The sequence below is a fragment of the Carettochelys insculpta genome, chromosome 17 (genome assembly GCF_033958435.1).
Source record: "Carettochelys insculpta isolate YL-2023 chromosome 17, ASM3395843v1, whole genome shotgun sequence".
Lineage (NCBI taxonomy): Eukaryota > Metazoa > Chordata > Testudines > Carettochelyidae > Carettochelys > Carettochelys insculpta.
Genome location: NC_134153.1, coordinates 1,016,010 through 1,038,414, shown reverse-complemented (window position 1 = coordinate 1,038,414; position 22,405 = coordinate 1,016,010). Strand labels below are relative to the sequence as shown.

Below are 22,405 nucleotides of genomic sequence, written 5' to 3'. Positions count from 1 at the left end.
TGGGAGGCAGAGCCTGGGACACCCTCCCTCCCGCCCGGCAGCCGGGAGCAGCCCTGGGAAGACCCCGCAGGCAGCAGAGTCACTGCAGTCTGAGAGACCTTCAGAGGAGCCCATGTGCGAAGCTGTAGTGCCCCCAGGAGCTGCTTGCTGGGTGCGGCCCTGGGGAGTGCCTGGCAGCTGAACGCATCTCCCTGCTCGGACGCATGGCTGCCTGCCGGGTCCTCTCCCAACCCCTGCCTGCCACGCTGAGCCGCCCCCGCCCCCGAGAGTGACACTCTCTGCCCACAAGCCTCACTGCTGCCCCCCCCAGGGTCGCCCCATGGCTCTGGCACTAACCCTGCTCTTCCTCTCGCAGACAATGCTGACGGCCATTTCCATGAGCGCCATCGCGACCAACGGCGTCGTGCCAGGTAGGGCCGGGATGTGGTGGCTCCTCTCCCGGCTGCGCAGTGTTGGCTTACCTGGCCCAGCCTGCTCCCTGGCCTCTCCCTGGCTGGCCAGCCTGCAGGGCACTGCCAGCCCACACTGCCATCCCCTGAGTCTGGCGCGGAGACTAAAGCCTCGGCCTCGCCTGCTGTTCTGGGAGGAACCTGCTGAATTCTGGGCTTGTCTGAGTCCTGTGACACAGGCCCACCTATGGGGCAAGTCCCCCTGCCAGGCCCTAGCCCACCTATGGGGCAAGTCCCCCAGCCAGGCCCTGGCCCACTTATGGGGCTAGCCCTCCAGCCAGTCCCTAGCCCACCTATGGGGCCAGTCCCCCAGCTAGTCCCTAGCCCACCTGTGGGCAAGTCCCCCAGCCAGTCCCTAGCCCACCTACGGGCAAGTCCCCCAGCCAGTCCCTAGCCCATAGAGAGGGGTGGGGGTCAGGCCATGGGGCTGTAGGGGGAGCAATGGCCTAAGACCGGCATGTGGTCGCTGCTCTGTGGTTTGCTGTGCTGTGCAGGGCAGGGCTCCCAGCATCGTGGTTGGTTAGCTGTGGATGGTGCTGAGGGCCGTTGGTGTCCCCCTCCCACAGCGAGAGGCTCTGGGCTGAGGTCACCCCAGACTGCATTCAGCGCTTGGCAGGGCCACCCGCCAGCGGGTGGAGGGACCTGCTGGTGAGAAAGGAGGTGCCTGCCGGCTGCTGCCGTGGGACCCAGCTGCGGTTGCTCTTCTCTTTGACAGCGGGTGGCTCCTACTACATGATCTCGCGCTCTCTGGGGCCTGAGTTCGGAGGCGCCGTGGGGCTGTGCTTCTACCTGGGCACCACCTTCGCAGGAGCCATGTACATACTGGGCACCATCGAGATCCTCCTGGTGAGCGTGGCCGGGTCCCTTCTGGCGTGGGCACTGGGGGGCTGCTCCCTCCTGACCCTGTAACCACGCAGGCTTCTGGGCATGCCGGGGGCTGGATGGTGCTTCCATCCACATCTCCCACAGCCCCTGGCCTGGGCTGGGGCTGGGAAACCTTTGGGCAGTGCCTGGAGCAGCAGGGTAGAAAGGAGGAGCAGAGTCAGTGGCTGGGAGGGGGACGGGCAGATGGATGAGAGCTCTCCAGACCCTGGAGCAGCGCGGCATCTCACAGCCCCGCATGTGCTGAGGACAGGGCAGGCTCCGAGCCTGGCACAACGGGGCCCCGATCCAGGCCGGCCCTGGGGCTGGAGGTCCTAACTCGAACCGTGGAGCCAGGGCCGGGTGCTGACACTGGCTGTGACTCCCCAGGCCTACATCTTCCCCGGCATGGCCATCTTCAAGGCAGAGGAAGCCAGCGAGGAGGCTGCGGCCATGCTCAATAACATGCGTGTCTACGGCACCTGTGTTCTCACCTGCATGGCCACCGTGGTCTTTGTCGGTGTCAAGTACGTCAATAAGTTTGCCCTGGTGTTCCTGGGCTGCGTCATCCTCTCCATTCTGGCCATCTATGCTGGGGTCATCAAATCTGCCATCGACCCCCCCAGCTTCCCGTGAGTAGCAGCACAGCTGCCCCCGCACCTCCCCACGCCCTGCCTGGCCCTGGGCAGCATGGGCATGGAGCTGGCTGGGCAGGAGACTGCCCCAGTGCATTGCCCCCTTGTGTCCTGCTCCCCAGGATCTGTTTGCTGGGGAACAGGACGCTGTCGCGCCACGGCTTTGACATCTGTACCAAGCTGGTGCTGGATGGGAACGAGACGGTGGGCTCGAAGCTCTGGGAGCTCTTCTGCACCTCCCGATTCCTCAACGCCACCTGTGATGAGTACTTCTCGCGGAACAATGTGACGGAGATCCAGGGCATCCCCGGCGCTGCCAGCGGGCTCATCAGAGGTACAGGCAGTTACACGGGGAGGCCCCGGGGCAGACCAGGGCTCAACGCTAGTTCAGGGCTCCCTGGTTCCTGAGTGACCTGGTGCTGTAGGTCAGGCCCAGGGGCACGGGTGGAACTGTGCATGGGCTGGGGGAGGGTGGGGTGACCTCACCCCAAGCAAGTAAGCAGCCCGCCAGGAGGTGAAAGGAGGGAGCTCCCCCACCTTGGCCTGGCGGGCGGACGGGCGGCTGGGGGCAGCAGGACCTGCCTGTCACTAGGGTGGGCTGGCTTGCCAGGCTGCTCACCCCTGCATCTCTTTGTGCTCATTGGCCACAGGCTGTGGGGATTGTGCTTCCCACTGGCGAGGAAGAGCCTGGCGCAGGCTGCAGCTGCCCTGGGAAGGTGCATGTGTTGGAGCGCTGGGGTGAGCCCACCTCTGGCAGCCTCTGTAGGGCTGGAGCCGGTGAATGGACTCTTGTTTCTCTTGACTTGGGAAGGCCTGATGTTGATCTGAGGTTTAGAGCAAAGTAATCACCCCCCTGGTGTTACTTATCTGCTGCTTTAACAGGGCGATTAGCGTGGAGCTGCTCTGAACCCAGGGCTCAGACAGGGAATTCTGGCGAGCTTTGTGGCAGGGGCTGTTTGCTGCCTGCTTTTCCTGCTGGCTGTACGTTGCCTGCGGCTAGCACAGAGGGCTGTGGCATGGCCGCCTGGCTCCAGAGGCAGCTGCTTTCCCTTGCTCCTGGGGTGGGGGACACTTGCCACACTGGGGCTCTAGAGTCCCTGCTAGAAGTTGTAATAGGAGTGGGTATCTGGGCACAGCTAGAGAAGTCAACCCAGGGTATCTTTGCTTCAAAGCTGGCTACTTACAGCCCTAGGCTGGGATTTCCTTCTCACTAAGGCAAACCCAACCAGCCACCACAGCACCTCCGCCAGCCCCACTGGCCGGCCAGAGCCACACAAGCAAACCCGCAGACTTCCCAGCTGCTCTACCAGCCCAGGCCAACAACCCCCACACTCAGGTGTGAGGTTACTACCCTATTTCATCAACTCCATACAGAGTCTTCCAAGCCCCAAAGGGTTCAGTCACAGTCCCTGGTCAGTATATACTTGGCTCTTACCCAAATCACCACGCTCCCCAATTCTTCGGATCTAAATATCTAAAGGTTTCTTAATAAAAAAGTAGGAACAGGATTAGAGTGAAATTGTTAAAGCGATACTTCACGCACATCAATTACAGCTGTTGATGCAGCCAGTGATGTTGTTTGCTGATTCTTGAAAGTCTCTGAAAATCCGTTTCTGGTTCATAGTTTTAGTCACTGAAGCAATGTAGATCTGGCCAGCTGGGGCCCACGTGCTGGAACAGGGACCCTTGGAGACAGGCCCAGCTACCAAAAGACAAAAGATCCAAGATGGACACTGCTAGGTCCACATCATGGTTCTCCCTCGAGTCCAGGGACAAAGCCCTTGTTTGTTCCCATCAGGCCTTTGAGGGTCAAGGTCACCTGACCCAGGTGGGCTCTTGTGGCAAAATGCCATTGGTCACTGGTTTGGCTCACATGTCTCAGTCATTTACATGGCAGGTGGGAGGAGGCCTGGGCCTCCAGTTTCAATTCCTTTGCTCAGCCCAGGTCACCTGACCGGTGGGCTGCCAAGTCCTAAGCATCTGGGGGTTACAGTGGCTGAGAGGCTGGATGCAAGTCAGCAGTGCGCTTTCCCTTGTAGCCACAAAGGCGAATGGCATGTTGCGGTGCATTTGGAGGAGCATTGCCAGCAGAGTGAGAGGAGTTACTATTCGGCACTGGTGAGGCCACATCTGGAGTACTGCGTCCAGTTCTGGGCCCCCAGTATAGAAAGGGTGTGGACGCATTGGAGTGCGTTCAGTGGAGGACAACGAAAATGATTAAGGGGCTGGAGCACAAGACCTATGAGGAGAGGCTGAGGGATTCAGGCTTGTTTAGTTTGCAGAAGAGAAGACTGAGGGGTGATTTAATAGCAGCCTTCAACTTCCTGAAGGGGAGCTCTAAAGAGGAGGGTGAGAAACTGTTCTCAGTGGTGACAGTTGGCAGAACAAGGAGCAACGGTCTGAAGTTACAGAGGTGGGGTGTAGGTTGGATATTAGGAAAAACTACTTCCCCAGGAGGGTGGTGAAGCACTGGAATGTGTTGCCTAGAGAGGTGGGGGATTCTCCATCCCTTGAGGTTTTTAAGTCCCGGCTTGACAAGGTCCTGGCTGGGATGACTTAGTTTGGGTTGATCCTGCTTGAAGCAGGGGGCTGGACTAGACGACCTCCTGAGGTCCCTTCCAGCCCTGTGATTCTATGATTCTATGACATCTGAGCACCTGGTTTCCACCCCATTGTTTTACCCAATGTCCTGGCAGGGGCTGAATTCTAATACAGCTAGAAAGCTAACATCTGTAACTCTAGCTACAAATATGATACAGACATATATTGAAGCATATATAGGCTCAGGAAATCCTCATCTTTCATTAGACACTTCACATGCTGGAGCACATGACCTGTGAGGAGAGGCTGAGGGTTGGGCTTATTTACTTTACAGAAGAGGAGACGGAGGGGCGATTTGATAGCAGCCTTCAGCTTCCTGAAGGGGAGCTCTGAAAGGGGTGGAGAGAAACTGCTCTCAGTGGTGTCAGATGGCAGAACAAGGAGCAATGGGCTGACGTCACAGAGGGAGAGGTGTAGGTTGGATATTAGGAAGAACTCTTTCCCCAGCAGGGTGGTGACGCACTGGAAAGTGTTACCCGAGAGAGGAGGTGGGGTCTCCATCCCTAGAGGTTTTTAAGTCCCGGCTGGACAAAGTCCTGGCTGGGATGACTTAGTGGGGGTTGATCCTGCTGGAAGCAGGGGGCTGGACTAGATGACCTCCTGAGGTCCCTTCCAGCCCTAGGATTCTGTGATTCTATGGCCCCCGCAGCACAATACTGGGGCCAGTAGATACACTGGGTGCATAACATGGCTGCCCTATCCAATACAATAATCTAGTCACATGACAGAACCATAGAATCATAGAACAATAGGGCTGGAAGAGACCAAAAAAGCCAGTGAGTCCAGCCCCCTGCTCTAAGCAGGACCAAACCCATCAGATCAGCCCCGCCAGGGCTTTGTCGAGGCGAGACTTAAACACCTCCAGGGATGGAGACTCCACTACTCCCCTGGGTAGACCATTCCAGTGCTTCACCACCCTCCCAGTCAAAAAGTTTTTCCTAATCTTCAACCTGGACCTTCCCAACCGCAACTTGAGACCATTGTTCCATGTTCTGCCATCCGTGACCACTGTGAACAGCCTCTCTCCAGCCTCTTTGCAGCCTCCCTTCAGTAAGTTGAAGGCTGTTATCAAATCCCCCCTCAGTCTTCTCTTCTGCAGACTAAACACTCCCAATTCCCTCAACCTTTCTTCACAAGTCATGTGCTCCAGCCCCCTAATTATTTTGGTCTCCCTCCTCTGGACCCTCTCCAGTGTATCCACATCCTTCCTATAACTGGGGGCCCAGAACTGGACACAGTACTCCAGATGCGGCCTCACCAAAGCTGAATAAAGAGGAACAATCACTTCTCTGGATCTACTGGCAATGCTCCTCTTCATGCAACCTAATATGCCATTAGCCTTCTTGCTACAACGGCACACTGGTGACTCATGTCCAGCTTCTCGTCCACTACAACTCCCAGGTCCTTTTCTGCAGAACTACTACCGAGCCAGTCGGACCCCAGCCTGTAACAATGCTTGGGATTCTTCCGGCCCAAGTGCAGGACTCTGCACTTGTCCTTATTGAACCTCATCAGATTTCTTGCAGCCCAGTCTTCCAATTTGTCTAAGTCAGTCTGGACCCTATCCCTGCCCTTCAGCGCATCTACCTCTCCCACTAGCTTAGTGTCATCCGCAAACTTGCTGAGGGTGCAATCCAACCCCTCATCCAGGTCTTCTCGCCTTGCCCTGCTGGGTCCCTTGCCTGGTGTCACAAAGTTGAGGGGTTCCCAGGCCCTTCCCCCGCTGGCAGGCAGATGTGACTCTTATTGCACAGGGAGGACAGGGGGTTATCGAGCGACAGGGACACCGTGTAGAAAAGACTTGTCAGCACAGGAACCAGATGCCCTCAGTACAATCCCTCTGGGGGAGAGGGGCCCAGAGGGGGTCAGAGCCGGGCCCTGGCCCCCTGCCTCCCTTTGCAGCCAGACCAGACTGCCCCACGCCACTGCCCAGTTCCAGTTCAAACTGCCAGGCCCCTCCCCGTGCCCCCGCCCTGTAAAGAAAGGTGTCACCTGGTTGCCTGGGTTACAAATGGCCTGGAAGCCCATTGTGTAGGTGAGAGAAATCATAAGATCAACTCCCATCAGCACCTAAGCACAGATGCCGTGCGTAGGGAAACTGAGGCACCCACCTCGGGTTGCTGCAGGCCAGTAGGCAATCCATGCAGCCCAACCAGGAGAAGAAACCTCACCCACCCCAGTGCATCCCACTTGGTCCCTGGGGCTATGTCTGCACAGCAGCGCTATTTTGGCATCCCTGTCGTCCTCATCGTCGGAGGAACAAGGGATGTTTCGAAATAGCGCATGAGTTCGACGTTTGGCACAGTGCAAATGGTGAGGCTTATTTTGAGCTTAGGCCATCACGCAGACATAGCCTGGGAGACAGCCTGGCCTCCTGCCCAGCTGGGTGCTAGCCCAGAGCCAGCCCTACACCAAGCTGTGCGCCAGGCAGGGGAGCGGCACACAGCGCTGGTGCTGCCCCTGCGCCGTTGCTCTGCAGACGCACTGCCGCTGTGCGTCTGACCCAGATCCCAGGGTGCTCCGGCTCCCTGTCGCTGCGCAGTGCCCGTGAGCTTGCGGAGGCGCGACGCACACTCCTTGCAGTTCGGCGTCCTGCCCCAGGGCGCTGCGTCCAGGAAAGCGTGATGAGAAGTGACGGCGCGGGGCTGATCCTGGGGAGCCCTGGCACAGCTCTGCCAGTGCGCGTCTCGCCCCAGGCTCTCTGTGTGACTGAGGCAGGGGAGACCGGGCGTGACTAACCTGCTTGGCTCTCGCGGGCAACGGCTGCCATGGCAGATAAGGGGCACCCTGCAGCTGCCCTTTACTGGATGTTCAGGATGCGCTTGCAAAGTGTCTGCAGCTCAGCTGCGCAGGGCCAGGAGAGCCCCGGCTAGTGGGCAGGACAGAAGAGCCGTGCAGTGGGGTCTCAGCAGATGGCAAAGGCTGTCCAGTCCCAGGGAGTCCAGTCGCCTGGCTCTGTGACAGGCGGGAGATGGCGCGTCCGGGCAGGGCTCGCTGGAGGGAGGCGGTGTCATGCCCACAGCGGGACTGCGTGGCTGGAGCCTGCGTGGCAGGCAGCAGGTGGGCTGCGTCCTGGGGCGAAGTGCCTGGAGCTGGGAGGCGCTGAAGGTGGGTGCGGCTCAGTGGGGCGGCCGTGTCTTCCCAGCAAGGGGGCAGCGTGGCGACCTGGAACAAGCCACAGACACAGGGTGAGCGAGGAGGGGCTGAGACCCCCGGGGCCTGGACAGGATCAGCCTCTGCTGTTGCTCTGGATTTGGGACCCCTTCCTGGCCCTGCTGTAGGGAATCCAGCAGGAAGGTGCCCAGCCACCCCCGCAGCATCTTTGGGCAGGGCCAGCATGTGGGCTGTGCGGTGCCCCTGGGGCCCCGTGGTGCTGACCAACTCAATGTGCTCGGTCCTGCCGGAGTGACAGCACTTGGCCCTGGGCTGGCATCTCCACAGAGACACTCCCTCAGCATGAGCCTGGGGTTCTGGGCATGGACACTGCTCTTGGCTGTTCTCCATGAGGTGGATCCCCCATGCCCAGGTCTGGGTGCAGTCCCAGCCCCCACACCAGCTCTGGGAGCCTGTGCTGGTCCCCAGAGGCTGGCAGCTGCAGGGGGCAGTGTCGGGCTGCGGGCCCCCTGAGACCCTGAGAGGGTGCCACGGGGGGCGCTCCCTGAGGGCAGGGAGAACGGGTGAGTACCACATGCTGGAGGGAACTCGGCACACCTCCCTGGGCTCTCCCCTGCCTGACAGGGCTGGGAGCTGAGTGCCACTGTGAGCCGTGCAATGGAGACCTCTGCCCAAAGCCCAGCTGCAGGCAGAGACGCCGATCTGCGGGGCACGCCAGGGCCTAAGAGGACAGGAACAGGGGGAGGTTTCAGCACCTTTGCACCAGTGGACAGAGCCGGTCCTGGCGCACAGCAGGGCCGGAAAACAGCTGCGGGTGAGCTGGAGGAGATGGGGTTGGGCCCCTGGAGACGGGGCAGAGCAGAGGGGCAGGCTGCCAGTCCTTCCAGTCCTGGATGTGGCACAGCAGTGAGCCGGGGCCATCCCTGCTCCCTGCCCCAGAGCCAGTCCCCAGGCAATGGCCAATGCAGCGCCTGTGCTGTGGGTGCTCCAGGTGCTTGCAAGCCTTGCGGGGCCGCCACTGGAGCTGTGGGCATGGGGGAGCAGGGGCCCAGCCCCTCACTCAGCTGTCCTGCGCCTGCTCCATTGCAGAGAACCTCTGGAGCACGTACCTGGCCAAGGGCATGATTGTGGAGAAGCAGGGGATGCCCTCGGTGCCCCTGGCCGACCCCCTCATCGACATGGACCAGCCATACGTCTTCAGCGACATGACCTCCTACTTCACCCTGCTGGTGGGCATCTATTTCCCGTCTGTCACAGGTAGGTGCTGCAGCTGCTGGGTGCTGGGGCCCTGTGCTGAACGTAGCGCTGTGGGCGTGGCTCTGTCCTTGCCGGCGGGGGAGGGGCGCTGTGCACACCGCTGTGGGCGTGGCTCTGTCCTTGCTGGCGAGGGAGGGGCGCTGTGCACACCGCTGTGGGCGTGGCTCTGTCCTTGCCGGCGGGGGAGGGGCGCTGTGCACACCGCTGTGGGCGTGGCTCTGTCCGTGGCGGCGGGGGAGGGGCGCTGTGCACACCGCTGTGGGCGTGGCTCTGTCCTTGCCGGCGGGGGAGGGGCGCTGTGCACACCGCTGTGGGCGTGGCTCTGTCCGTGGCGGCGGGGGAGGCGCGCTGTGCACACCGCTGTGGGCGTGGCTCTGTCCTTGCCGGCGGGGGAGGGGCGCTGTGCACACCGCTGTGGGCGTGGCTCTGTCCTTGCTGGCGGGGGAGGGGCGCTGTGCACACCGCTGTGGGCGTGGCTCTGTCCGTGGCGGTGGGGGAGGGGCACTGTGCACACCGCTGTGGGCGTGGCTCTGTCCTTGCTGGTGGGGGAGGGGCGCTGTGCACACCGCTGTGGGTGTGGCTCTGTCCCTGACGGCGGGGGAGGGGCGCTGTGCACACTGCTGTGCGCGTGGCTCTGTCCTTGCTGGTGGGGGAGGGGCGCTGTGCACACCGCTGTGGGCGTGGCTCTGTCCGTGGCGGTGGGGGAGGGGCGCTGTGCACACCGCTGTGCGCGTGGCTCTGTCCGTGGCGGCGGGGGAGGCGTGCTGTGCACACCGCTGTGGGTGTGGCTCTGTCCGTGGTGGCGGGGGAGGGGCGCTGTGCACACCGCTGTGGGCGTGGCTCTGTCCGTGGCGGCGGGGGAGGGGCGCTGTGCACACCGCTGTGGGCGTGGCTCTGTCCTTGCTGGCGGGGGAGGGGCGCTGTGCACACCGCTGTGCGTGTGGCTCTGTCCGTGGCGGCGGGGGAGGGGCGCTGTGCACACCGCTGTGGGCGTGGCTCTGTCCGTGGCGGCGGGGGAGGGGCGCGGTGCACACCGCTGTGGGTGTGGCTCTGTCCATGGCGGCGGGGGAGGGGCGCTGTGCACACCGCTGTGCGCGTGGCTCTGTCCGTGGCAGCGGGGTTGGGGCGCTGTGCACACCGCTGTGGGCGTGGCTCTGTCCGTGGCAGCGGGGGAGGGGTGCGGTGCACACCGCTGTGGGCGTGGCTCTGTCCGTGGCGGCGTGGGAGGGGCGCTGTGCACACCGCTGGGATGTGTGTGTGTGGGCATGGGCACCTCTATACCTGTGCAGCTCTGAGTCCTCCTGGCTACAGCTGCCGCTGCTCCTGCTCCGGGCTTGGCTGGGACCATGCGGGGCGGTGGGGGATCAACGAGCTGCTCCTCCCTGGCCGCCCCAGCCCCAGAGCAGCTGGCAGAGCCGCTCTCCTGGGCACTGTGGGTGGAGGGAAGGGCGCAGAGCAGCCCAGCTGGGCGCGGTGCACGCACAGCCCCTGGCAGGACGCGGTGCCTGGCAGCGGCATGGCCCGCGCGTGCTGGACCCACGCCAGGCAAGCAATGGGGCAGGAAGGGGCTGATGAGTGCCCAGGGCACAGCCAGCGGTGCGCTGCGGCTGGTACTGAACCGCTGCCAGCAGGGGAGCCCCGGCTCGCTCCCTGCACACTGCGCTCCCCAGCCGCGCGCTCACCACTCCTGGCCGAGGAACAGCTCAAGCCACACAGCAAGCGGCAACTTGTCCGCAGGCATCTCTGCCACTGTGCTGCAGGCGCTAGGCGGCTGCCACAGCAGTGAGAATCCCGTCACACTGACAGCCCTGGGTGACTCCTTACTGCCCCACTCTCCTCTTCCGGACCCCCCAGCAGGGCCTGCTCCCCTCTGCTGGACCCCCCCCCCCGACAGGGCCTGCTCCCCTCTGCTGGACCCCCACCCCGGGCAGGACCTGCTCCCCTCTGTTGGACCTCAGTAATAGGACGAAGTTTCTGGGCACAGCTAGAGAAATCAATCCAGGGCACCTTTGCTTAAAATTCTGGCTACTTTCAGCCCCCGGCTGGGATTTCCTGCTCACTGAGGCAAATCCAACCAGCCACCACAGCACCTCTGCCAGCCCCACTGGCCAGCCAGACCCACACAAGCAAACCCCAGACTTCCCAGCTGCTCTACCAGCCCAGACCAACAACCCCCAACTTAAGGTGAGAGGTTCTTAAACCTGTTTCACCAACTCCACACAGATTCTTCCAGACCCCAAAGGGCCCAGCCCCAGACCCCGGTCAATATATGTTTGGATCTTACCCAAACAACACGCCTACCAATTCTGTAGCTCTAATATCTAAATACTTATTAATACACAAGAAAGAGCAGGGTTAGAGAGAAGAATTGTTCAAGCAATACTGCACAGCCATCAGTCACAGCTACCGACGCAGCCAGCGATGCTACTGGCTGGTTCGTGAAAGTCTCTGAATGTTCATTTCAGGTCCCATAGATTCAGTTCTCAGAGCACTGGAGATCCGGCCCACTGGGGCCCACATGCTGGACATGGACCCCTGGAGACCAAAAGACAAAGGATCCAAGTTGTTCTCCACAAGTACACAGCCTGGCTTTCTCTTCTTCTTCCCATAGTCCCTTGAGCGTCCGCCCCCACCTGACTCAGGTGGGCTGTTGTGGATGAATCCCAGGAGACAGTCTCAGAGTTCTGAGCAGGACCTGTTCCTTCGTCTCAGCCCCGGTCACTGGGCTGCATCCCACTGCCACGTCCCAAGCATCTGGAATGTGGATTTGGTGTCCGAGCACCTGGGTTCCACCCTATTGTTCAGCCCAATGTCCTGGCTGGGGCTGAGTTCGCACCTCCTGTTGTGAAGCTTCACACTGAAACATTTCCTAACACAGCTACAGAGCTAACATCTGTAACCTTCCCTACACACATGGCACAGACACACAAGTAGCACACACAGATTCCGGGCATCGTCGCGTTTCATTTGACACCTCACACGGCACCTCTAGCTCAGCATTTGGGGACAATAAACACACAGGGCACATAAAGTGGCTTCCAGACCCAATATAAAAATCTGGTCACATGACAAACCACCTGTGATGGGGTTCGGGGTCCCCCAAGCTCTGCGCCCCATCCGCAGGCAGGAGTGACTCTCACTCAGCAGGACAACAGCAGGTTTATTAGCCGATGGCACAGCATCGTACAGAGGAGTCAGTGCAGCCAGCAGAGACAGCCAGTGCCATCCATGCTGGGGAGAGGAGGCCCAGAGGGGCCCCTTGAGCCGGGGCCTTGCCCCCTCCTTGGTCTCGCGCTCTCTCAGCCCAGACTCACTGTTTCCAACTCCCAGTTCCAATTCAAACCCCTCAGGCTCCACCTCCTCCTTTGTTTGCAGTACAAAGGTGTTACCTGGTTGTCTCGGTTACCCTCAGCCAGGGGACTCACACCCTCTGTGAGAGACACAGGTATCCCCCACTCCATCACATCTCTCCCCCCTTCCAGACCGAACTGAGCGGGGTCACTCAGCTGGCGACCTGGGGAAGTTCGGGGCCCTCCCCTCGTGATAGGGCATTGGCTGTACCCTCGGTGCTCCCCTTGATGTGCACCACCTCCATGTCATAATCCTGCTGGGGGAGGCTCCAAGTCAGGAGCTTGGCATTGGCCCCTTTCATGTGATGCAGCCGGACAAGTCCCTTTAGTTCGCTCGGGTTGGTTGGTCTCCCTGCTTCGGTCTCCAGTCCATCAGCCACGTTCTCCAGTCGGGCAGGCAGAGCCCATACAGCTGCTGCAGCACCAGCCGATCAAACAGTTCTTCTCTGGTCTGGGCCTCTTGCCCCATCTGCCCACCAAGCCACACAGCTGCTCCGGCAAATGTTTGGGATTCAGTTACCGTCCAGTAAAGGAAGGTACAAACGCTTTCCACCCTTGGCATTTAGCCAGACCACCAAAATGGCTGTGTGCCTCAGTTTCCCCTTCCATGCCACACAACAGGTTGGGAATGTTCCTCCTCATGTGAGAGGTTGCAAGACTAGTTACAGAGAACAACGGTGACATTTCAGAATTACAAACTCCTCCCACATACACTTCATGCTTATACATCAATGTCATCATGTCACATGGCTCTTCCCAAACATTCAGTACATGGTACAATTCTACAGCTTCTGGCAGCAGCACCCCTTGGTTACAGCAGTCAGCGTAAGTAACAGAACAAACCCATTGCAACTGTACATTCACATTGCTCTTTGATAGACCACAACCTTTGTGTAACCTCCTTGGGAATCTGGTATTTTGGGGCTAAATGGCTGAGGCCTTTCTTTGCACCATCAAGTTCTAATCTTCTCTCTTGCCCCTGGGGTGGAAATCGTGATGGGAACTTTCTGAGTCACTATAGGGGCTCATCTGCATACTTGGCTCAATCTAATTCTTGACCTTCCCCGCCAACCCCTCCACTTTCTGATTTGCTCACCGTGATTATCTTTTTCTGATTTGTCCTCCTTGCTTACTGTTTTTGGTTCTCTGTGCCTTAAATATTGAGTCTGTTCGTGTCTGGCTGTGGTCTGAGGAAGTGGGTCTGTCCCGCGAAAGCTCACCTAATAAATCATTTTGCTAGTCTTTAAAGTGCTACTTGACTGCTTGTTGTTTTGATCTCTCTGGCTGTGCTCTCCCTTCTAACGAGAGCTGGGCCATTGATGATCTCAGGGAGACATCCCCCTCCCAGCTAGTCTGGAAATTTGCAAACCAAACTGGTTTCTAAAAGTTGCTTTGTGAGTCCCAGATGCAGAATCCACATGAAGGAATCCCTGGTTACCCCTTACTGGCCCACCAGGCCCAAAGCTCCTTTGTCCTTCCACCTCCAGCTTCTGCCTCCCCCTGGAATCAGAAGTGGAGTCCAGTACGAGAATATAAGTGTTTCCAGCATCGGGAGATGGGGGATTGCTGAACCTCTCCTGCATCCTACAGAGATTGGCTGTGCAGCTGTTTTACTTGGTTCTCACAGGGCTGCTCACACTCCCTGATAGTTTTCACTTCACTTGGACCAACTTCTGATTCCTGAGAAACTTTTACCCTGCCTGCTTTGGACCCTTGCAGAGCACAGCCAGTGGTTTCACACTCAGGCAGGTCCTGGCCATCAGGAGCTGAAACAAACTTCTCCCCAGGCAAAAGGCTGCTCTGGCTCTTACAGACAAGCACCTTTCCTGTTCACTCTCCTTCACCTCACTCCCATTTTCTGCAGTTCCCACAGACGGGTCAGGAAAAGTTTCAGGGAAATTCTCTTCCTCAAGAGCTCCCCCAAACAACAACTCACCCCTGTCTGCCTCCACGGGGGCACCGCTCCCTTGAGCAACAACCAGCTCCTGGGTTTCACTTATGCCCAGGATCACTTCTGGCCCATCAGGCAGATTCCCACATAATCCCCCTCCAGGCAGACGGCTAGTACCACTGGACAGAAGGTTAAGATCAATTTCTTCCCCTCTGCTACCAGCTACTTTATCTTCATCAGGCAGCATAACTCCATTGCCAGTCTGCTCTTCCTGTGTCCTGGCTGGAGGATGACTCTGGTCAGACAGAGACCTCTCACCCCTCCCAGTAACACCTCAGCATCAGGCAAAGAACAAGTACTAGAATCATCTGGTCTCTGGGATTCCCTGGTGATATTAACTGGATCAGACCGAGTTACAGCATCATCCTCCCTGAGAGACACAGAGGCAGGCCCACTTCCCGGCTGGGCTTCAGCTGCACTCAGATCCAGCTCTGGGATCTTGGCCCCATCTCGAGCCCCCACAGGCTCAGACAAAGGATTCACTTCCCTAGAAGCAGAAGCACCTTTCTTGCACCAAGGACCAGCATCCTTATCCGGGACACCACTGCCCATCCCAGAGCCATTCCCTCTGTTCCAGCCCCCATGGCTGGATTCAGGGTCACACCTGAAATGCTCTTTCCTGGTGGTTCCCTCTCCAGCCACCCCAGGCTGGGGGAGTCTTCCTCAGGCAATGGACTAGTTTCCTCCTTGGCACCTTTTTCAAATGCAGGCTCTGCTCTCTCCCCCGGCTGCTGCTGCTGTTCAGTTCTCTCCCAGGCAACTTGCCATTCCCAGTGGACACGCTGGTTTCCTGCACAGACACACAGGCACCTTCCTCAGCCCAGGCCTGGAAATCTCTTCACAGGCCTGTCCTGGCCACTAGTAGGCAATGGGTTGGAATCGCTCCTTCCCTCCTTGAGCTGTGGCAGGCCGCTCGGTTCAGAGCTCCATGCAGTCTAGGGTTCCCTGCCCCGATCTGGGCTCACCTCTGCAGGAGTTTCCTTAACCGTCAGCTCTGCCACTGCACATCCATGCTGCCTTGTCCAGCTCCTTTAATCTCGATTTGGTTTCCAGGTGCTGCCACTTCACAGTGGAGTTGCTCAGTGTGGTTGCAGGCTCTCAGGCTGATGCCCTCTGCACCCCACGATTCCTGGAAGAATCTCTTCAGTGTGCCAGGCTCCTTGCGGGTGACGAGTTCCCTGGGGTTAGGCCGTAGGCCCCTCCTCCTTCTGGGACTGACTCCAACAGACTCCCAGAGGAACCCCTTCTTCGATGTGACACCCGCTCTTCAGGACCATGACCACACTGTCTTGGGACAAACTCCTTCACCATGTCAGCCTCCTCGTGGGTCACTTGTTCCTGGGGGTTGGGCCCTCGGCCCCTCTACCTTCTGGGACCAACTCTAACTGACTACCAGGAGTAACCCCTCCTCGGGTGTGACACCCCCTCTCGAGGACCACGACCGCAGTTGCTCGGGTTCAGCCGCAAGTTTCTCTGCCTTGGGGAAGTGCATCTCACTGCCTGTCAGCACACCTGGGTCTTGCTGGCTCCCCTTCTTCCTCCTGGGCCCCCGTCACTTCCTGCTGGATGCTCCATCCTCGGGGTGCAGCACATACCACTTCTGACACCACTGTGATGGGGTTCAGGGTCCCCCAAGCTCTGCACCCCGTCTGCAGGCAGGCGCGACTGTCACTCAGCTGGAGAACAGCGGGTTTATTAGCCAGCAGGGCACAGCGTTGTACAGAGCAGTCAGTGCAGCCGGCAGAGACAGCCAGTCCCATCCATGTTGGGGAGAGGAGGCCCAGAGGGGCCCCCGGAGCCAGGGCCTGGCCCCCTCCTTGGTCTCTCTCTCTCCCAGCCCAGACTCACTGCTTCCAACTCCCAGTTCCAATTCAAACCCCTCAGGCTCCACCTCCCCCTTTGTCTCCAGTAAAAAGGTGTTACCTGGTTGTCAAGGTTACCCTCAGCAGGAGCCCCACACCCTCTGTGAGCCACACACACACACACACACACACACACACACAAATCCCCCCACTCCATCACACACACACACAGACAGCCCCCACCCTGGCAGGTTCAGCTCCCCTCTGCAGACTACGTCCGACTCCGGGCAGGGCCTGTTCGCCTCTGCCGGCCCCCCCGGGTAGCACTCGCTTGGCTGCCGGAGTTCTGCATGTGCGCTGCTGTCTGAGATGGGCTGGGCCCAGTGGCCTTTTTCCTGAGGGGCACCAACCCAGTGAGAGCTCTCACTGCAGGGCCTGGCCACGTCCCCCGTTCCTCCTGGCCACGGTGCCTTGTCTTCCCTAGGTATAATGGCTGGCTCCAACCGCTCCGGAGACCTGCGCGATGCTCAGAAGTCCATCCCCACAGGGACCATCCTGGCCATCGCCACAACATCTGCAGTCTGTATCCTTGGCCGAGGGTCTGGGGCAAGAGCGTGGGACCGGGGGCAGGGCTTTGTCTGCCCCTAAAGCAGCTCCGGGGTACAGTCAGAGCAAAGAGAGAGGGCGCTGGGCACCGGGCGCTCTCGTGGCCCCTGTGTGGGTCAGGGGGCAGGCGCTGGGCACCAGGCGCTCTCGTGGCCCCTGTGTGGGTCAGGGGGGTGGGGCAGGCGCTGGGCACCGGCTGCTCTCGTGGCCCGTGTGGGTTGGAGCTCTGATCCCCACAGGCCCTAGCTGGGGGTGGGGGTGCTCAATGGGGCCGTGTCCCCAGGGCTTTGCAGGACCTCCTGTCGTGTGCGCTGTGTCCCAGGAGGCCCCATTGGCCTTGACACAGCTCTGCCCCCTGGGAGGGTGGCTCCTGCCATTTGCTTCTCTTTCCTCAGCCCCATGGCTGGGGGCCCTCCTTGTGGAGGTGTGTGACAGACCCTGGGCACAGGGGTGCACAGGGACTCGGGGAGGTTCCTGCAGCTTGGACTGTCCTTCACGGCCTGCAGATATCAGCTCTGTGATTCTCTTTGGCGCCTGCATCGAGGGGGTCGTACTCCGGGACAAGTGAGTGGGGCGCGGGGGGCACGGTGCTCTGGAGTGAGAGGAGGGCAGAGCTGGCTTTGGATGGGGGGCAGTGGCTGTGGGGTCATTTCAGCCCCTAGGTGGTGGGCCCATGCCTTTAAGTGTCCCTTAGGGCTGCTGGACGTGAAAGTAGGTGCAGGCTGGGGGGGTCCCTTTATACTGGGGTTTGGGGTCACCAAGTTCTATGCCCCATCTGCAGGCAGGAGTGACTCTCACGCAACAGGTAGCACAGAAGGTTTATTAGTCAGCAGGGACACAGTGTCATACAGAGGTGTCAGTGAAGCAATCAGCCAGTCCAATCCATTCTGCGGAAGGGAGGCCCCAAGAGGGCCCCCGAGCCGTGGCCTTGTCCCCTCCTTTGTCTCTCTCCCATCCCAGACTCACTGCTTCCCAACTCCCAGTTCCCATTCAAACCCTCAGGCTCCACCTCCCACTTTGTCTGCAGTCCAGAGGTGTCACCTGGTCGCCAGGTCACCCTCAGCAGGAGCCCCACACCCCCTGTGAGCCCCCCCCACCCCCCACATCCCCGACTCCGTCACATCTCTCCCCACTTCCAGACCGAACTGAGCGGGGTCACTCAGCCAGCGACCTGGGGAAGTTCGGGGCCCTCCCCACATGATAGGGCATCGGCTGTACCCTCGGTGCTCCCCTCGATATGTACCACCTCCATGTCATAATCCTGCCGGGGGAGGCGCCACGTCAGGAGCTTGGGATTGGCCCCTTTCATGTGATGCAGCCATTCAAGTCCCGGTGGTTCCCTCGGGCTGGTTGGTCTCCTCTGGTACATCAGCCACGTTCTCCAGTCGGGCAGGCACAGCCCATACAGCTGCTGCAGCACTAGCAGATCAAACAGTTCCTCTCTGGTGTGGGCCCTGCCCCGTCTGCCCACCAGCCCACACAGCTGCTCCGGCAAATGTTTGGAATTCAGTCACTGACCCGTAAGGGAAGGTACAAACGCTTTCCACCCTTGGCATTTAGCCAGACCACCAAAAAATGGTTGTGTGCCTCAGTTTCCCCTTCCATACCACACAGTAGGTTTGGACTGTTCCTCCTTATGTGAGAGGTTGCAAGACTAGTTACAGGGAACAATGGTGACATGTCAGAATTACAAACTTCTTCAACACACAATTCATGCTTATACATCAATGTCAACGCATCACATGGCACTTTCCAAACTTTCAGTACACGGTACAATTCTACAGCTCCTGGCAGTAGCACCCCTTGGTTACAGCAGTCAGCGTGAGTAGCAAGAACAAACCCATTGCAACTGTACATTCACATTGCTCTTTGCCAGACCACAACCATGGGTGAACCTCCTTGAGATTCTGGCATTTTGGGGCTAAATGGCTGAGGCCTTTCTTTGCACAGCCAAGTTCTAATTTTCCCCTTTACCCTGTGGGGCAAAAATCTGGTCTCTCTGGGTGTGCCCACCCTTCTAACAAGAGCTGGGCCATTGCTGGTCCTCAGGAAGACCTCCTCCCCCTCCTGGTTTCTGAAAGTGGCTTTGTGAGTCCCAGACACAGAATCCACGTGAAGGAATCTCTGCTTGCCCCTTACTGGCCCACCAGGCCCACAGCTCCTTTGTCCTTCCACCTCCAACATCTGCCTCCCCATGGAACGAGGAGTGGAGTCCAGTACGAGAAGACAAGTGTTTCCAGCACCTGGAGATGGGGAATTGATGTCCCTCTCCTGCATCCTACAGAGATTGACTGTGCAGCTGCTCCGCTCCATGTACTTAGCCACACAGATTTTCCTCTGAACGTGAGACCCATTCTGTTCACATACCCCAGTGACCTGGAACAGGACCACACTCCCCGTACGCGGGTCACACCAGTCACTTGGTTATCACAGGGCTGCTCACACTCCCTTACAGCTTTCACTTTACTTGGACCAACTTCCAGTTCCTGAGACCCCTTCACACTGTCTGCTCCGGGCCCTTGCAGAGCACAGCCAGTGGTTTCACACTCAGGCAGGTCCTGGCCATCAGGAACGGAGACAGACTTCTCCCCAGACGGCTGCCTTCTACAGACAAGCAATTTTCCTGATACGTTCATTTACCTTGCTCCCATACCCTGCAGTTACCACAGGCTGCTCAGGGAAACTTCCAGGGGGACCCCCTTCCTCAGGAGTTCCCTCAAGCAACAATTATCCTCCATCCGGCTTTACAGGGGGCCGGCTCCCTGTAGCCACAACCAATTACTTCTGGTCTTCAGCTGCACTCAGCTCCAGCTCTGGGTTCTTAGCACCATTTTGAGCCACCACAGGCTCAGGCAAAGAACTAGCTTCCCCAGGACTAGAAGCACCTTCCTTGCTCCAAGGACCAGCCTCCTTGGCAGGGATGCCACTGCCCATCCCAGAGACATTCCCCCTGTTCCATGGCTGGATTCAGAGTCACTCCTGGAATGCTCTTTCGTGGTTCCCTCTTCAGCCACCCCAGGCTGGGGGAGTCTTCCTCAGACAATGGACTAGTTTCCTCGTTGGCACCTTTTTCAAACGCAGGCTCCGCTCTCTGCCCCGGCTGCTGCCACTGTTCAACACAGACAGACAATCGGAGACACTCTCTCCTCTGTGCCAGACCCCCAGCTGGTCTCAGACACACGCCCAGAAGGTGAGGCAGCTTCTCTCTCAGACAACTTGCCATTCCCAGGGGACAAGCTGCTTTCCTGCACAGACACACAGGCACCTTCCTCAGCCCAGAAAACTCTGCAGCCTTGTCCTGGCCACTAGTAGACAATGGGTTGGAATCGCTCCTTCACTCCTTGAGCTGTGGCAGGCCACTCGGTTCGGAGCTCCATGCAGTCCAGGGTTCCCTGCCCCGATCTGGGCTCACCCCTGCAGGAGTTTCCTTAACCCTCAGCTCTGCCACTGCCCATTCAGGCTGCCGCTCTCTTTCTCCCAGTTATTCTGATCCTTTAGTATCAGTTTAGTTTCCAGGCACTTCCACTTCACAGCGGAGTTGCTGAGTGGGGTTGCAGACTCACAGGCCAATGCCCGCTGCACCCTACAGCTCCTGGAAGAATCCCTTCAGTGTGTCAGACTCCTTGCGGGTCACTCGTTCCCGGGGGTTAGGCCGTAGGCCCCTCCGCCTTCTGGGACCGATTCCAACAGACTCCCAGGTGTAACCCCTCCTTGGCTGTGACACCCGCTCAAAGACCACGACCACGCTGTCCTGGGTTCAGCCATGGGCCCCTCTGCCTCTGGGAACCGCACCTCGCTGCCCTTCAGCACACCTGGGTCTCGCTGGCCCCCTTCTTCCTCCAGTGCTCCAGTCACTTACTGCCGGATGCTCCATCCTTGGGGTGTGCAACATCCCATCTCTGCCACCAGTGTAATGGGGTTCAGGGGTCCCCAAGCTCTGCACCCTGTCCGCAGGCGGGAGTGACTCTCACTCGGCAGGTAGAAGAGAAGGTGTAGCTGATGGGAGCATAGAGTCGTACAGAGGTGTAGGGGAGAGCAGCAGAGACAGTCCTTCCAATCCATGTTGGGGGGAGGAGGCTGGCCCCCCAAGCCAGGGCCTTGCCCCGGCTTTTGCTCTCTCCCTCTCCCAGACCAGCTGCTTCCCAACTCCAATTCAAACCCCTCAGGCTCCACCTCCCCCTTTGTCTGCAGCCCAGAGGTGTCACCTGGTCACCCTCAGCAGGAGCCCCACACCCCCTCTGTGAGCCCCCCACATACACACACGTATCCCCCACTATATCACACCCTTAGGGCGGCTGCACGTGGAAGCAGGCGCAGGCTGGGGGTCCCTTAGGGCGGCTGGATGTGGAAGCAGGCGCAGGCTGGGGGTCCCTTAGGGCGGCTGGACGTGGAAGCAGGCGCAGGCTGGGGGGTCCCTTAGGGCGGCTGGACGTGGAAGCAGGCGCAGGCTGGGGATCCCTTAGGGCGGCTGGACGTGGAAGCAGGCGCAGGCCGGGGGTCCCTTAGAGCGGCTGGACAAGGAACTAGGCGCAGGCTGGGGGGGTCTGAGCGGGTGCTGCCCCCCACTCTGGCTGATTGTCCCAAGGCTGCCTGCTCTGGTTTCTCTGCTGCTGGGGCTGCAGTGCAGCTGGCAGTATGTATCTAGGGCAGCATGCTGGGTGCGTGCGCTCTGCGCTGATGGTTCTGGGTCGCTGGCAGCCTCGCCTGCGCCTCCTCTGGCAGGGGTGGGCCCCTCCCTGTCCAGGCCAGGTTCCTGCAGCCACTTCTTCAGCCTCAGCTGGATGCTGAGCACTTTGTGATTCCTGAGCCCCACAGCCCTGCCAGGGAACTGCAGCCTCTGGGTCTGCCTGAGCCCCTCGGCTCCGGGCTGGGGGCCAAAGCTCAAGCCCCATGACCCTGAGTAGATCGGGGGGAGCCACAAGCCCTCGGGTTTTGGGCTGGTCCTGGGTCCCAGCAAGTCCAACATGTGCCCTGGTGACTCCCAGTTTGACCCCCACCCACGGGAATGCTCAGAGAGCGAAGGGCTGCCCTGGCTCAGCTGCAGGGCTTGGCTGCCCGAGACGTGCTCCAGCGCAGCTTTTCCTGACGTTGGGGGGTGTCCCATGGCACAGGCTGGCTGCACCCCCGTCCCCTGAGGGGTGCAGCGGGCTCCAGTGTCTGGGTGCTGTCTGGGCTGGGGTCGGATGCTGAGCTCTGCATGGGAAGGGGGTCTCAAGCTGAGCGGCAGAGCTGGGGCCGGGAGGTTTCCAATGCAGAGCCGCTCTGCACTGTTCTCGCCGTCGGCAAACCCAGGTGTCGCGGCTGACGTTCTGTAACCCAGAAGAACAGGAACGGCCACAGCCCGCAGAGCTCTGGGCCTACCCGCTCCCTGCAGCAGCGCCTGTGTCCCTTCCTAGCCCTGCGATGGGAGCGTAACTCCCCCACCACCGCTGTTCCCAGGCTGCAGGGAACAAGCAGGAGAAAAGCAGCGTAGGGTGGCGGTCACAGGCAAATGGCCCTTTGTAACTGCATGCACGCAGTGGGCGCTGCTCCTCCGCCTGGCCCGGGGAGCAGGGCTTGGGGCTGGGACCCCTCCAGCCCACCCCCTTCTAAGGCTGTGCCAGTCACTTGGCCTGTCAGCGGTGGGGGGCAGGCTGGGTTGAGTTGACTTCTGCATTGGGAGGGCAGCTTGAGTCAGGCCAGTGGGGCTGCATGGGTGGGGGGAACGTTCCACACCTGCCAGGGGTTTGTCGTTGGGGGGGTGGGACAGTGCACCCCAGCTACATCCCTGAGACCATAT

The 22,405-nt window shown here is 59.8% G+C and overlaps 1 protein-coding gene across 2 annotated transcripts in view; it reads left to right on the top strand.

The window, feature by feature from the left end:
• SLC12A5 (solute carrier family 12 member 5) overlaps positions 1 to 22,405 on the top strand; it is a 77,884-nt gene that overhangs the window by 5,603 nt on the left and 49,876 nt on the right. For both annotated transcript variants that reach the window (XM_075011343.1, XM_075011342.1), the window contains exons 4-10: positions 356 to 410; positions 1,165 to 1,295; positions 1,701 to 1,942; positions 2,068 to 2,279; positions 8,750 to 8,917; positions 16,505 to 16,603; positions 17,133 to 17,190. In XM_075011343.1, coding sequence (XP_074867444.1) covers positions 356 to 410; positions 1,165 to 1,295; positions 1,701 to 1,942; positions 2,068 to 2,279; positions 8,750 to 8,917; positions 16,505 to 16,603; positions 17,133 to 17,190 — 965 coding nt within the window. The remainder of the gene's footprint in view (positions 1 to 355; positions 411 to 1,164; positions 1,296 to 1,700; positions 1,943 to 2,067; positions 2,280 to 8,749; positions 8,918 to 16,504; positions 16,604 to 17,132; positions 17,191 to 22,405) is intronic.